This window comes from Sorex araneus, chromosome 11 (genome assembly GCF_027595985.1).
Source record: "Sorex araneus isolate mSorAra2 chromosome 11, mSorAra2.pri, whole genome shotgun sequence".
Classification (NCBI taxonomy): Eukaryota; Metazoa; Chordata; class Mammalia; order Eulipotyphla; family Soricidae; genus Sorex; species Sorex araneus.
The window spans coordinates 41,654,258-41,669,467 of NC_073312.1; the positions used below are offsets into that span (position 1 = coordinate 41,654,258).

Consider the following 15,210-nt stretch of genomic DNA (forward strand, 5'->3'; position numbering starts at 1 on the left):
CATATGGTCCCCTGAGCACCGCCAGGAGTAATTCCTGAGTGCAGAGCCAGGAGTAATCCCTGTGCATCGCCAGGTGTGACCCAAAAACCAAAAAAAAAAAAAAATGAGTTGATGAACCTGTTACTTAATCAAGGAACATTCGTTTTCTTGTCCTCAGGAAGAACCTTTTGTGATGGTGGCTGAGAACATCCTTGGACAGCCCAAGCGATACAAAGGGTTCTCCATAGATGTCCTGGATGCACTGGCCAAGGGTCTTGGATTCAAATATGACATTTACCAGGCCTCTGATGGCAGGTATGGTCACCAGCTCCATAACACCTCCTGGAATGGGATGATCGGGGAGCTCATCAGCAAGGTAGGTCCCAAAAGTAGGCCTAAAAAAAGGGCACTCTCTGATGCCTCTGGAATGATAAACTTCAAATTTGTCATTTTTCATTATGCAGCTGAAACCTTGGTGTACTCGTCATACACCAATGGCTTCCCCCCACTAAAACCTCTTTCCCCTCTGCTTCACTCACTTGTGTTTTTGTTTTCTTAGTCTCTGGAGCTCTGTGTTTTTCCTTCTGTGCATATTGCTCTCATTCCTTTGAACCCTATTCCATGTGCCTCTTCTGTAAGACATCCTTCATAAAATCCATCCCTGCATCTGAAATAGGCATGGAGTTCTCAAAGGGGTGAGTCCTTAGTCTCTCCTCCATGACAGCTGCACAATTAAGAGTGTGTATGTATATGCACATGTGTGGAGCTGCATGTGTGTCTATACTGATCTGTGGGTAATGTAGCATTATTCACCTCCTCATAAGTATTTCACACCATTATTCTTTCTCCTTCCTACAGTATCTGTGACCTTATGTCATTAGGCCAATTCACTATGCTATTTTATTTGCCACTATAATCCTGTGACCATTTCTTCATAATCATTTATGATAGTGACATCTGACTCAAGCCTTTCCTTTCTAGTGTTACTATTGCCACCAACCTTGTTGGTTTTATCTCTTAAAAAAATGTTTGTGATTTCATTACTTTGAGTTCCTGACCTTCAATGAACTTTTCTGTGCTCCAGTATGACTGTATCACTGTCGTCCCATTGCTCATTGATTTGCTCAAGTAGGCACCAGTAACGTCTCCATTCTTTCCTGTTGCATTCAGGGTCATGGGAATGAGGCACATTATTGTTATTGTCTTGGCATATTGAATATGCCATGGGTAGCTTGCCAGACTCTATTGTGTGAGATTCTGCATTGCTCTCTTCCCAGAGCTTTGTTTTATAGTCTCTGGATCTTGGCCATTGATGAGATTACAGGGTGCTGGGGGCAGTTTATGGGTGTGACTACCAAGATACTGGAAAAATGGGGATCTGGGTGGAGGAGGCTCAGTCCTCATCCAAACAGGCTTGAAGATCTCAGCTACAGGTCCCACATACCTGGGTTCTTCTGCTGGTTCCTTCATGCGTGAGGTTCATCAGAGTATGTGGAGAGTGATCTTGAGCATGGCTGTGGTTGGGTTCTGGAGGTTTTCAGCTGCTGGGGTTCTGCTTGGGGTGGGAAGGGAAACTCAACCCGTCCCCCTCCCAGGGGCTTCAGTGAAGACAGCCTGGTACTGGGGCAGGAGATTCTGCCCAGAATAGTACCCAAACTTGTGCTCCAGTACAATACCCAAACATCCTACATGTCAGTACCGTATAACGTCTTGTTTTTATGACACTAGGCTTTTGCTCCTGAAACATAACTCTTTTGCTTTATAAACCCCATTAAAACAACCGTGATCCCCCAAATATTTACAATTTCTCCTAAATATTAAAAATAACTTTCTTAGAATTTATGTATTTTAGAATTCACTCTTCAGATATTCAATTTGTTTTTAGTACATCTATCAATTTGTGCAAACATCAACATAATCTAATTTTAGAATTCTTGCATTACTCCAATAAAATCACTCATATTCATTTACAATTAATCTCATTCCAATCCTAGGTCCTAGGCAACCATCCATCTACATTTTTTTAATCTCTTCAGATTTGCTTTTGTGAGCATTTAATTTAAATGTAGTTCTACAATGTGATCTTTTGTGTCTCATCCATTCTACTTAATGTCTGTATTTGAGGGTGTTCCTTTTTCAAGGTTATGTGTTCTTTTGATGTTTCATTATTTCTTGCCTGGTGTGGCCTCTAAGATTGGCTACATAACCCAATGTTCCTTTTAACCCATTTGATTCTCCCTTTTTTTTATAAATTGTTTTCTCTGAACTCTGACTTGATTATTTTATCTACCCTCTCCTCCTATATAGGCTGTTATATGAAATTAGAAAAGATGGTCACAAGGAGGTCCAGGTGACTGTGTGAGCAATGGGGACTTTAGACCTCACCTGGACCTTCAGAAGACCACAAGTTCTTGTACTTGTCCTCTACTGAGTCCCTAGAATATACATTCTTGAGAGCATTTCAAAAGATTAATTTTCTTCTCAATTACCTCTATTACCGATTAATTTTTAAGAATGTCTTGTTTCTTCATTAGAGAAAGAAATAGAGACTTCTGGGATTGAAATTCAACTTCTGTGTCATTCACATCTGCAGACTGACTCTCAATTCCATTGTCAGAAGGAAGAATGCTTTACTCCTGGTATAGGTTAACCCCCTAACTTATGTCATTAATGAAGTCCTTTGACTCCTTTGATCCTGGCTTTAAAAAGTTATTTTTCCTCCATCCTATATTGTTGACCATTCCTCTACATATCTTACTAAGTCTTTAAATATGCTCCAAATTCTAAAAACTTTAAAAATATCTCTGTATCTTGGATTTATAAGGTAAGAGATAAAAAAGCAGGATACAAATGTGGAAAGTGTGAGATAAGAATTCATATAGAGTCACTTTCAACATTTTACTATATATCTATTTTTTGTACCTCACAATTTGAAACATCGATATATCTTCTCCTTCTAGCCTATCTATTAAATATGAAAAAATTTCTAGTTGTGGTTGCCCAATTTCAATATGTAAGTATAAATAGTTGTTGTAACTAGTCATCCTAAAATAAACATAGTTCAGATGACTTTTACTACTTACGGGCTCAAGAGCCAAGATAAAGAAGATATCTACACATTTTAGTGTTCTTATGGATTAAAAGGTTATTCTAAGTCATTGTAGATCCATCTCGGTATAAGGATTTGAACCTGCCTCTTAATGGGGGGTCATAATCTAGTTTTAAATTTTAGCCCATCAGAAGAGCAAAAGCACTGGGAGGTGGGCACTTTTGGGGTCATTTTACATCATTCTCAAGGAATCCCTTTACAGTATAGCTCTATCCAAGATATAACCATATATTTGTAGGCCATATGTTATAGAAGGTGAAATATCAAAATATTAAATGGTGCCTCCTCCCTTTTGTTCTTGGAGATTTTTACTCTCTCAGATAGAGTGTGTATATAAAACATCTAGGGGTTGAAAAATTACTGAAAGTCAAGATATTTGTGTACTCACTGTGTAGAGAAAGGCATCTGTGTGGCCTAGTGGAGTTTGGAGATATTTGGTGGGAGAATGGGAGTTCCTCTGTGGCCTTGGAATATTAGAAGGCTGGGCATCAGCGAAGTATAAAATTGAAAAGAGTTCTCAGTAGGGGTGGGGGCTAGTAGAGGGAAATACCTGTAAAAGAAAGGAAATAGTTGAAAGATTCTGGGGAAAATCCTAAGAAAGTTAAAAGAAGTTCACACATAAATGAAGATGCTTTATACATTTTCTCTCTCCATAAGAGGTTTCAGAAGTCTGGAAGAAAAATTTTCAAGACAAATGATCACAGACAATTTACTGTTGGGTTTTCCTTAGAGTTATCAATGTCATAGGGTGTTAGTTCTTGAATTCATTTTCTCACAAAGCAGAACCTCAATAGGTGGAGTGTAAACCTTTATCCCGTGGGTGGAGCCTAGAAAATTACCACGGACTGCCATGTCACAAAATGGTTTTTGCCTTTCAGAGAGCAGACCTGGCCATCTCTGCCATCACCATCACCCCCGAGAGGGAGAGCGTTGTGGATTTCAGCAAGCGGTATATGGACTATTCCGTGGGGATCCTAATTAAGAAGCCAGAGGAGAAAATCAGCATCTTCTCTCTTTTTGCTCCATTTGATTTTGCGGTGTGGGCTTGCATCGCAGCAGCTATTCCTGTGGTTGGTGTGCTGATCTTTGTGTTGAACCGGATACAGGCTGTGAAGGCACAGAATGCTGCTCAGCCCCGTCCATCTGCTTCTGCCACCTTGCATAGTGCCATCTGGATTGTCTATGGAGCTTTTGTACAGCAAGGTACCTGCCCGATTTCCCAGTGATAGAATAGGCCAATGGGAAAACTTTGCCATTGACAAAGTTCTTAGATGCTTTTTACTATACCCCTAAAAGAAGTTAGGACAGGAAGAATTTCACGGTTCCACCCAGTTTTCTCAGAATAACAGATAGAAATGACATGACATGACAATAAGGATCTCAACTTCACACCATAATTTACCACTTTAGGTAAAATTCACTTTGGAGCTCTGTTTTTGCACTCTGTTTTGCTCCACTCCCAAATTCAATAGATTGTTATGCTATAGGGGCTGCCAACTAATTCTTATTTAAATTTGAAATTTTTTATAATTTATTTTTTTAATTAATAAATCACCATGAGGGTACAGTTACAGAGTTTAGTGCTTGTGGTACAGTCCTATAATACTCGAGTACCCATCCCTCCACCAGTGCCCATTCTCCTCCACCGATAGCCCCAGGGTCCCTCCTACCCTCCTATTCCTATCCCCCCACCCCACCCCACCCCACCCCTGTGACAGGGAGTTCCTTTTCATTCTCTCTCTCCTTTTGGGTGTTGTGGTTTGCAATGGAGGTACTGGGGAAAAAAATCACAATTATTTTGTAATCATCTAAGCAGTACTCCAGCCATTCTTGAGATACAGCTCTCCTATTTCCAAGAAGCCTCTAAAGAGCACTTGGAGAATCACAGAATTGTGCAGGTTTGACCAGAAACAAGTTAACAAATTCTTACTGTGGGTTTTGATGCTGTTTGCCCCATGGCAAAACATGTGTCACCTGTTTCTGAAGTTATATAAGAATAGTCAGTTATAATATTTTTTTCTGCTACTACCTAAGGGACCTAGGAAAAATAATTGTCCTCAAAGAAGCTTCTAGAAGCCTGAAAGTCACATGCAATGATTTCTAAAAATCCTGGGGGGAAAAGTCATCCAGTGAGGTCTGAATATTAATAAAAGTTATATGGTGCATCTCATTTCTGAGATTTAAAAGAAAGCTAGGAAACCCTCTGGGTAGGAGGTAAATTCCTGAGACACTCGATGTGAATTTGAAATCAGAAAGAGACCTAAATCGGGTTACTACTCTAGAAGTTCTTAACACTGTCAGGTGAATTCTTATAACTAAAAGATTTTTATATCCTTGTTCTATCCTAGGCATTTTGGCAAAATTTATATCCAAAACATGAATTCTAGGGGTTTTTTTTTAGATTTTGTGGATTTCATAAATTTTCAAGATTGGGGATCTTAGTATTCCTTTCCAGAACTGTCATAGTCCTCCCCAACAACCCCCAGCTGATAATTCATTCCCCATGCTCTAGTAGTGATTTCCTTTGCCTGGTTATGGACCAGAGGACTTCCATGTGGATGAGAGTCAAAGTGAAAATCCTGGACCAATCTCTTTTGCCTGACTTCTCAGGTGGTGAATCATCAGTGAACTCCATGGCTATGCGCATTGTGATGGGTAGCTGGTGGCTCTTCACCCTCATCGTCTGTTCCTCTTACACGGCCAATCTTGCTGCCTTTCTCACAGTGTCCAGGATGGACAACCCCATAAGGTAAGATCCATCCTTCCTTTCAAGTTGGGGACCACTTACTTGTAAGAGGCTGGAGACAGAGAAGATAGTCCTGCTTATGTTGACCTGGTATGACAGAGGCAGAAATGGACTTTGATCCAGGATCTAAAATTACATGATTATACTTTTAATATATGAGGAACTTCACCCTCCTGGTACTTTTATTTCATGCAAAATTAAATCAGTGTATAAATTAATATTTCTATGAACATCTAAATACTGCTAATGGAGCTTTAATTTCACAAATTAAATTTAATTTAAACATTGGCTACAAACTTAATCATCATCTTCTAAATATTTCTTTATAATTAATGAAAACCACAAGTCTAATATATTTTTCAAGTCTTCAAATACTTAAAATTATTTTAGAAAGCATGCTAATTATTTCAGTGATTAGAAAACTTTACTTGTATTTATAAAATGATAAAGTAATTGAAAATAAGGACTAAAAATGTTAATTTTACCAAAATGTTTTTTAAAAAGGTGTAAAGGGTTAGTTCAAGGTGGTGCAATCACTACAAATGCCTTTGTTTTATAATTAGATTCCTACAAAAAGTGTAAATTAAAAAGACTTGGACACAATGAATGTGTGTTTGCTGTGTAGTTGCCGAAAGCAAAGATCTAGCCTACACTTCATGGGTACAATACTGACTTCAACATCATTTCTCCTATGATATATAACTATGTTTTTTTGAGTCCCTGTTTCTAATAATTTCTCCTTCAACTCATCATACTTACTATCTTTGTATTGACTCTTGGTCCAGAGTCCTAATTAAGTCATCCGTATTCAGCAAGCCACTTTAACTCCCAGCTGCCTATGTAAAAGATCAAACTCCCTAACCAGATATCAAAATTAATAGTTTTTTTCAGTAATGAAATTTTATAATTTTATAGGACAATTGACATTTTAAGTGAGGAAATTATAGGTTCACATGCAGTAGTTAGATACAAAGCAGAGGGATCTCATGATATCCTAACTAGTCTCCTCTTGTGCTGACATCTTGTAAAAAACTCACTTATCACATCACGACCAGAGTATTGATATTAGTACAATTGACTGATACAATTGATAATAAAAACAGATTTTTTTATTATCTTTGCCAGTGTTGTCACAATTTTTAATTTTATTATTCTTATAGGAGAGGAATGATATTTCACTGTGGTTTTAATTTTCATTCCCCTGATAACTAACTATATTGAATATCTTGTCATGTGCCTCTTACCATCTGTATAACTCTTTGGAAAATATATATTTCTCCTATAAATACAGAAATATGTATATATACTATATATACACAGACTTGTTTTAGTACACACTAAAAGTGTGTGTGTGTGGCTATGTACACATGGAGTTGGTTCTATACAATATTATTACCTATGTTCATTTGGTTATTCATCACCAGAGCAGATAATAAAGTTTTATATCCATAAAAATCTCTAGTGTTTTTCTTTATAATCATATCAACCTCTTTTTCCCTTGACATTCCATTTTAATTTCTAGCAACCACAAATGTGTTGTCCATTTCTAAACTTTTGTCATTTCAAATATGTTATGTAAATGGAATCGTACCTTTTGGGATTGACTTTTTCATTCACTGTCACTCTCTGGAGAGTCATCCACATTGTGTGTATGAATAATTTATAGCTTGTCGCTGACTAGTATCCTGGATATCACAGTTTATTTAACCCTGTTCCCCACTGAAATACAGATTGCATCAAAATTGTTTATACTTTGGGGTAATTTTGAATAAAGTTGCTACAAAGTTTGTGGGGGGTTATTTTGGGATTTTTGTTTGAATTTATTTTGAGATCACATCAATCTGGGCTTGGTGGTTACTCCGGATGCTGTTCAGGGATCACTCCTGCAGGCTTAGGACACCATATGGGATGCCAGGTTAATAACTTAGGTCAGACGTGTGCAAAGCAAGCACCTTACCAGCTGTGCTCTCTCTATATAGCTTCTGAAAGTATGTAGGTTTTGTTTGAACAGTTTCCTAAATATGTGATAAATATTTAATTGGTGACTTGCTATGTGGTGATTGAATTTTGAGTATTATAAGTACTGATAAATTGTTTTTCAGAGACTATCATGTACACAACTGTATATATAGAATGATGTTTTTTGGAGTGGGGTTGCCAAGGATTCAATCTGGATTGACAATGTGTATAGAAAGAGCCTTAGAAATGTGTACTATTTCTCTGGCCTCTAGATTGGTTTTTATTATCTTTGCCAGTGTTGTCACAATTTTTAACTTTGTCATTCTTATAGGAATGAGATGATATTTCATTGCAGTTTTAATTTTCATTCCCCTGATAACTAATTATATTGAATATCTTGTCATGTGCCTCTTGCTATCTGTATAACCCTTTGGAAAATATCTCTTTGGAAATATACCCCAAATGCTTTGAGTATATTTTATCTACTTTCTACTTGTCTTATTTGATTATTACTTCAGATATTGACAGTCATCTACATATTTTAGATATTAGTTCTTTGTGAGATGTTTGGTTTAAGAATGTTTCCCCACTTTAGTTTTACTAATTTTACTAATTTCGAGTTCATTTTTTATTCAGAGTTTGATTGGGCATTGCTATTATTTGTCTAGTATGTGCCCAATTGCTTTAGCACTATTTATTGAAAAGGATATTCTTCATTTTGTATCTTGTATTTCATTCTTATATTTTTTTCAGAAGCCAAGTGACCATATTTGTGTAGGTCTTTTTCTAAGTTGCCTATATTTTGTCATTAAGTTTTATTGACCCACGTGCCTATCCTTTGTCACTACCACACTATTTCTTGTAACCACAGACTAAGCCAGGGCTGGAGCGATAGCACAGCAGGTAGGGCATTTTCCTTGAATGCAATGGACCCGGGTTCAATTCCTCCACCCCTCTTGGAAAGCCTGTCAAGCTACCAAGAGTATCCCGCCCACATGGCAGAGCCTGGCAAGCTCCCCGTGGCATCTTCGATATGGGAAAACAGTAACAAGTCTCACAATGGAGATGTTACTGGTGCCCACTCGAGCAAATCAATGATCAATGGGATGACAGTGATACAATGATACAGACTAAGCCATACTTTTGGGAAGAGTGCAGAGCGATTCCTCCCAATTTGTTGTTCTCTGAAATACAATGTTCATTACATCAATGATATAGTTTAATATTCTGGCCCACATTCAGCCCTGACTCTGAGCGTTTGTCTGAGCAATGCTGGGTATGACCTCTGAGCATTGAACCAGACATAGTGCCACAGCACTGCTGGTGTGGCCATAAAATTAAAAAACAAAAAACAAAAACAAAACAAGATTGTGTTAATTATTGTAGGACATGCAGCTTTCTGCGTAAACTTAGACTAGATTTATCTATTCTATAAAATCCTTGCTATGGCTTTAATATATTTTATTTTTATAATGTGATGCAATACCCAATGATGCTCATGAGTTTTTCTTAGATCATTGTTCAGGAATGACCCTGGAATTGGTAAGGGGATTATATGTGGTGCCAGGAATAAAACCGGGGTTAGCATCACATAAGGCAGCACCTTTACTCCCTGTTCTATATCTCTGGCCCTGCTGTTGTTTTAACAGTGATTTTATTAATTATTAGAGGCTCTTTCAGGGTCTGGAGAATGAGACGCATCATTGTTTCTGTGTTTGGCATATGAATACACCGTAAGGAGCTTGCCAGGCTCTCCTATGCAGGCAGGAAAACTGTCCGTAGCTTGCCAGGTTCTCTAGAGGGAGAACTAGGCTGTAAAATGTCTCGAGGCTGCGAAACTTCCAGGAGCTTGGTTTTATAGTCTCTAGATGTTGGCCATTGATGGGATTACAAAGTGCTGGGGGCAGTTTCTGGATGTGACCACCTAGCTACTGGAAAATGGGGGATCTGGGCGGAAGAGACCCAGTCCTGATCTGAGCAGGCTTGGAGATCTCAGCCCTGAGTCCCGCACACCTGAGTTCCTTCGTGAGTGAGGCTCGTTGAAGCCTGTGGAGAGGAGCCTTGAGCATGGTTGTGGCTGGGTTCTGGAGATCTTAGGCTGCCGGGGCTCAGCTTGGGGCGGGGAGGGAAACTCAAGCCACCTCCTCGAGGGGCCCCAGTGAAGACAGCCTGGCGCAGGGGCAAGAGATTCTGTGTCGCTCTCTTCCAGCACCTTTGGGAAGGGCGAGTAAAGAGAGGCTGCTAAAATCTCAGGGCTAGGACAACTGGAGACGTTACTGAGCAAATCGAGGATCAATGGGATGATAGTGATAGCGATAGCTTATTAATTATAATTATAATTAAGTAAAACCAATAATCATGATGCTATTTTGTTGAAGATTTTTGTATCACAATTTATTATTGATCTGTAATTTTATTTTTTCTGGTGTCTTTTTTGATGACTTTTATAACAGGATAATGCTGGCATTCAAGAATGAGTAAAAAAATGCTTCTTGTTGACTTTTTGCATACCATTTTTATTGTTATATTATTATTTCCATTTATTTTAGTATATGATTAAATAATACATAGAAATTTCCTTTTCTAAAAATTTTGAATCCTGCTTTTCTCTTATTTATATCAATTTTTGCTTTATGTAATTAATAAAATATTATTTGGCATGTGCCTATTTATAAAATGCACTGCACTAAAATTATGTTTTTAGTTAATATTAAAGTATAATTTTTCCAATTTTGCTTTTTAATTTAAATTCTATTGTTACAAATGATGATATAGGTCCTAGTTTTTGCCTGCTTACCTGAAAATATCTTTTATATTTGAATAACTCAGCTTTGAGTATTCGTCCTTAGCACTATGTAGTAGATGTCTGGTCCAATTTTATTAATTTTGTCCTATAATGAAAAATATTTATTTACAGTTAGTACAACATAAACATCTATTTGTTCTCACTACTATTGCATTTACTTAGGCATTTTAAATTGTGTACATGTTTAACAAAAAGCCTTTTACCATTGTAATTGCTATTGTCCCCTCCTACCCTTCTCCTTCACTACTCTCTGCAAGTTAAGCATCCTCTTATTATTTTCTCTAGTTATCTTCAGGCTTAAATATGCATGTAACTCATTTCCCTTTTGGAATAGGTAATAAAACAATGTTTGATATCTTTCTGTGTAGCTGATACTTGTTGATACTCTTTTTCTCTTTTCACCTACTTAATCATTGTGTATTAATAAAATTTGAGGTTTTAGAAATTTGTTATAGTTCCCTTTTTTAAAAAAAGGTTACTTTTTTCTACAATATATATTTATAATTTTCAGTTTTTGATTTATATTTTCTATACTTATAACTATTATTTGGACAGGTTTTCATATCACAATATGTTTAATGCTAGTTGAATGTCTATTCTATGATTTAGCCATTGTTCATTTTTTTTTACTCTCGTTACTCTCAATTCATGAAATTTTATTCATCTAGAGTATCTCCTTGAACTGTGTATTGTATGGTATATTTTCTGAAACAAGCATTTCAAAAAATCATTTTCTGTTTTGTTTTCATGTGAAAACTGTATTGCGATGTTTTCTCTTGATATCTATAGAATTTTCTGTTACATTTCTTATGTATATATATATATATATATAATGCTACAGAGAAGCAGAGTAACTCCATATACCTCCTAATTTTTTCTTTCCTTCTCTCTACTCTGTTCTTCCTGCTTTCCCACTTTCTCTCAGTCATCTTCCTCCTACTTCTGTTTCTTTTTCTTTCTTTTTTACTTCTCTATCCCCCTTTCATACATCTCTTTCTCCCTTCTGTCCTCTCTTCCTTTCCTCATTGTTTCTTTTCTTCTTTCTCCTTCCTATTATTTTTCTTGTCTTCCTGTTCATCCCTCTATTTTTGCTTCTTCCTCTCTCTACTGATCCCTTCTCTCTCTCATACCTCTCCTTATGACTTTCTTCTTAATCTTTTCTTACCTTTATCCTCAACCTTCCTTCTTTTGTTTTATCTCCTTCCCCCTTCCCCACTGCTGTTTTCTTCTGATTCTTTTTCTTCTCTATTATGTCCTTCATCCTTTATAATTTTCATCTTTCTCCTCCACTTTTAATTTCCTATACTTTGTCCTTTGTAATTAATGTAGCTAATGTATTTGAATTTAAAACTGTTCATAAGGACTGGAGCAATAGTACTTGGGTAGGGCACTTGCCTTGCATGTAGCTGACTTGGTTCTCTCCTCCGTATCCTATATGATCCTCTGAGCCAGCCAGGAGTGATCTCTGAGCACCAAGCCAGGATTAAGTCCCGAACACCTCCGGGTGTGATCCCCAAACCAAAATAAATAAATAAAACTGTTTGTGAATAGTTATTGAAACGTCAGCCTATATGCCATTAATTATGCTTATAACTATAGGCCATTTTATATGTAAAATTAGACTTGTACTTTAGCTCAATGATTTTGTCATCTTTTAAGTCTTTCCTTGGTCTGCTAACTTTTTTCCCATTTGTCCTTGTCTTGTTTCCAGGAGCATTAAATTTTCATAAGTTGGAGCTGTGATATTTCATATATATTGTAATTTGTTTATAATTTCTTTATCATTCAGAAAGACTTCTTCTCTTTGTTCATAATTTTCTGATTAGATTTTCCCCATTGCTCTTAGAATTTTCAATAATCCAAATGAGTATATAAACTGTCATATATTTTAATATGCCCTTCATTCTTTTTATGCAATGTTAGTGCCTCTTTAATTTATTGACAACTGTTTATATATATATATATATATCCTTTTCACATTTGCTGTGATTCCTTACTATAGTGAATTATACCTTCATAAAAATTTATGTTGAAATATTTACAGTATTTAGCATAATATATTCTAACTATGATTTTGGTATCTAAAATACAATATATAAATTCTTATTCATGATTTCTTGTGCATTCTCTCATTGTGTTTGCATGTTCTTTTCACTTAGTTTGCTCTTTCTTGAATCTAGAGACCCACTCCCATAAACAGGTCTTATATAGTCAAATAATAGAACATACAGCATGTAGAATCATCTTTTCAGATCTTAATCTGGGCTTTTGATTGTGGGTACCGACTGATGTAAATTCCCGTCTCTAGTTCTGTAAGTTAGTGGAAAACTTTACTTTTTGAATTTTTTGCTTGGTGATAAGTTTTCTGATTTTAGAATTCTAATTGATTCAGTCCATACAATAATAGAAGCCATGCTTTTCTTAACATCATTTCTGGCTTTACTGAAATCAAAGACAAGTGCCAGTGAACTGGGATTTCTGCACAGAGTACCCTTGCAGAGCTCAGAGGAACCCAGGGGCCTTCTATTGTTGTCTCTTGAACTGCTCTGACTATGTAGATACATATAAAAGGAAATCCACTGAGATGGTGCACATTTAAAGAAAGATTAATTTGAATCTCCTATTGCTATTCCCCTCTAATTCCTCCTCTCTTCTCCAAATATCTTGTAAGTGTGTGGTCTTTTTCATTAGGCTCATAACATATGACTTCCTGTAGTTAAAAACATTTATCTGGTCTGCTTTTTTGATGTCTTGAAAGATGAATGATTAAATATATGCACTTTATTGATATATATTTCTTATCAAAATTATATTCAACCTATCTTCTTTAAAGCTGATATAAAATCATTTAATACTCATTGACATTCACCATGTAAATGTATATACTGTCAGAATAAATGTTCATAGCTATTGTCCTAGTCTTTGAAACCGATGAATACCTGTATTTAGAAAAGTTTTTACTTCAGTATATGTGATATGGTTACACAAGTGTTAAAATTTGTAGAAATTTTAAATAAGTATATAAAGTTACTGTACACCATGGCTACCAAAGTACCTATGGCACTCCACCATGGATTCTATAAAATCTTTTCAAAAGCACAGACTCTTGTAAGATATTGAATACAAGAGAGATTGAAAATTTCTAGAAAATATACATCTAGTAAAATATTATCTTGTTGGAGTGATAGCACAGCGAGTAGGGTGTTTGCCTTGCACGCGGCCCACCTGGGTCGAATTCTTCCATCCCTCTCAGAGAGTCCGGCAAGCTACTGAGAGTATCTCGCCCGCACGGCAGAGCCTGGTAAGCTACCCATGGCATATCCAGAATGCCAAAAACAGTAACAAGTCTCACAATGGAGATGTTACTGCTGTCCTCTCGAGCAAGTCAATGAACAACGGGACGACAGTGCTACAAGCAATTGTTGGATTTTTCATTTAGAGTGGGTTTAAACTTCACTCAGGGAGGAAGCCAGATCTCACTTTTAGTTTGCTAAACATGTCTTTAAATGCTTCAAATTAATTTCTCTTTCAATCACTAGTAAATGCAGAATCATTTTAAGCAGCATGGCAGGTGGTTGGGCACCACTGGCATCAGTGTCCTGTATTTAGGAAGTGATTTGGCTAAAACACTATGAAAGTAATTCCTTATGTTCAAGGGAATAGCATATGGCATAGAGGCTCAAATTGGAAAGCAAGAGCACATGGCACAACTCAGAGAATAACAGAGCAGAGACGTTGACATGTGACTGCCAGGTTTCTAATGTTTTTTCCACTTATTGTATGATCTTGTGCAAATTCCCTAGTCTCTTGGTAGTTCACTTTTATTATCCATACATAGCTTTAAGAATAAGCTTTATCTCATAGGGTTGTTAGAGTAAGATTAGGCAGTATTTGTAAGAATTAAAAACGTTACCTGGCACATGGAAAGGACGTACTTCTGTTCACATGCCCCAGGTGGTCAGCAGATTTTTCAAAGGAATAGATGGGCTAGAGAAGAAAGAGAAGAAAATTTATAAACTAGGGAACTCTGATGTGAAGTTGTTACCACTTGATTGTATGATGCTAGCCACTTACCTATAATATGGGGAGGTTTGTGTAAGTTGACCAGTGTTGGGATTTAAGATTTTTATTATTCTATTTGGGCTGGAGTGATAGCACAGCGAATAGGGCGTTTGCCTAACATGCAGTCGACCTGGGTTTGATTCCTCCGCCCCTCTCGGAGAGCCCGGCAAGCTACGAGAGTATCTCTCGCCCACAGCAGAGCCCAGCAAGCTTCCCGTGGCGTATTCGATATGCCAAAAACAGTAACAACAAGTCTCACATGTAGATGTTACTGGTGCCCGCTCGAGTAGTTTTATGAGTAATGGGATGACAGTGATAGTGATTACTCTGTTTATTGAATTTGGAAACATCAAATTTATAAATTAAAACAGGTCACTTCTTACTGCAGAGAAATACATAGACCACAGTAAGTAAAAACAAGCAATACATAATAAGAGCTTTATTTTTTTTTTTGACCACACACCTACATAATTTCAGAAAGGAAAATAAAAAGACCTAAACTCACAGTACTCTAATTTATCCCAAGGTAATTTTTTCTTCCATTTATCT

The 15,210-nt window shown here is 36.8% G+C and overlaps 1 protein-coding gene across 2 annotated transcripts in view; it reads left to right on the forward strand.

Annotated features, from left to right (window-relative positions):
* GRID1 (glutamate ionotropic receptor delta type subunit 1) overlaps window positions 1–15,210 on the forward strand; it is a 755,119-nt gene that overhangs the window by 614,531 nt on the left and 125,378 nt on the right. For both annotated transcript variants that reach the window (XM_055118918.1, XM_004607420.2), the window contains exons 10-12: window positions 158–355; window positions 3,967–4,291; window positions 5,699–5,837. In XM_055118918.1, coding sequence (XP_054974893.1) covers window positions 158–355; window positions 3,967–4,291; window positions 5,699–5,837 — 662 coding nt within the window. The remainder of the gene's footprint in view (window positions 1–157; window positions 356–3,966; window positions 4,292–5,698; window positions 5,838–15,210) is intronic.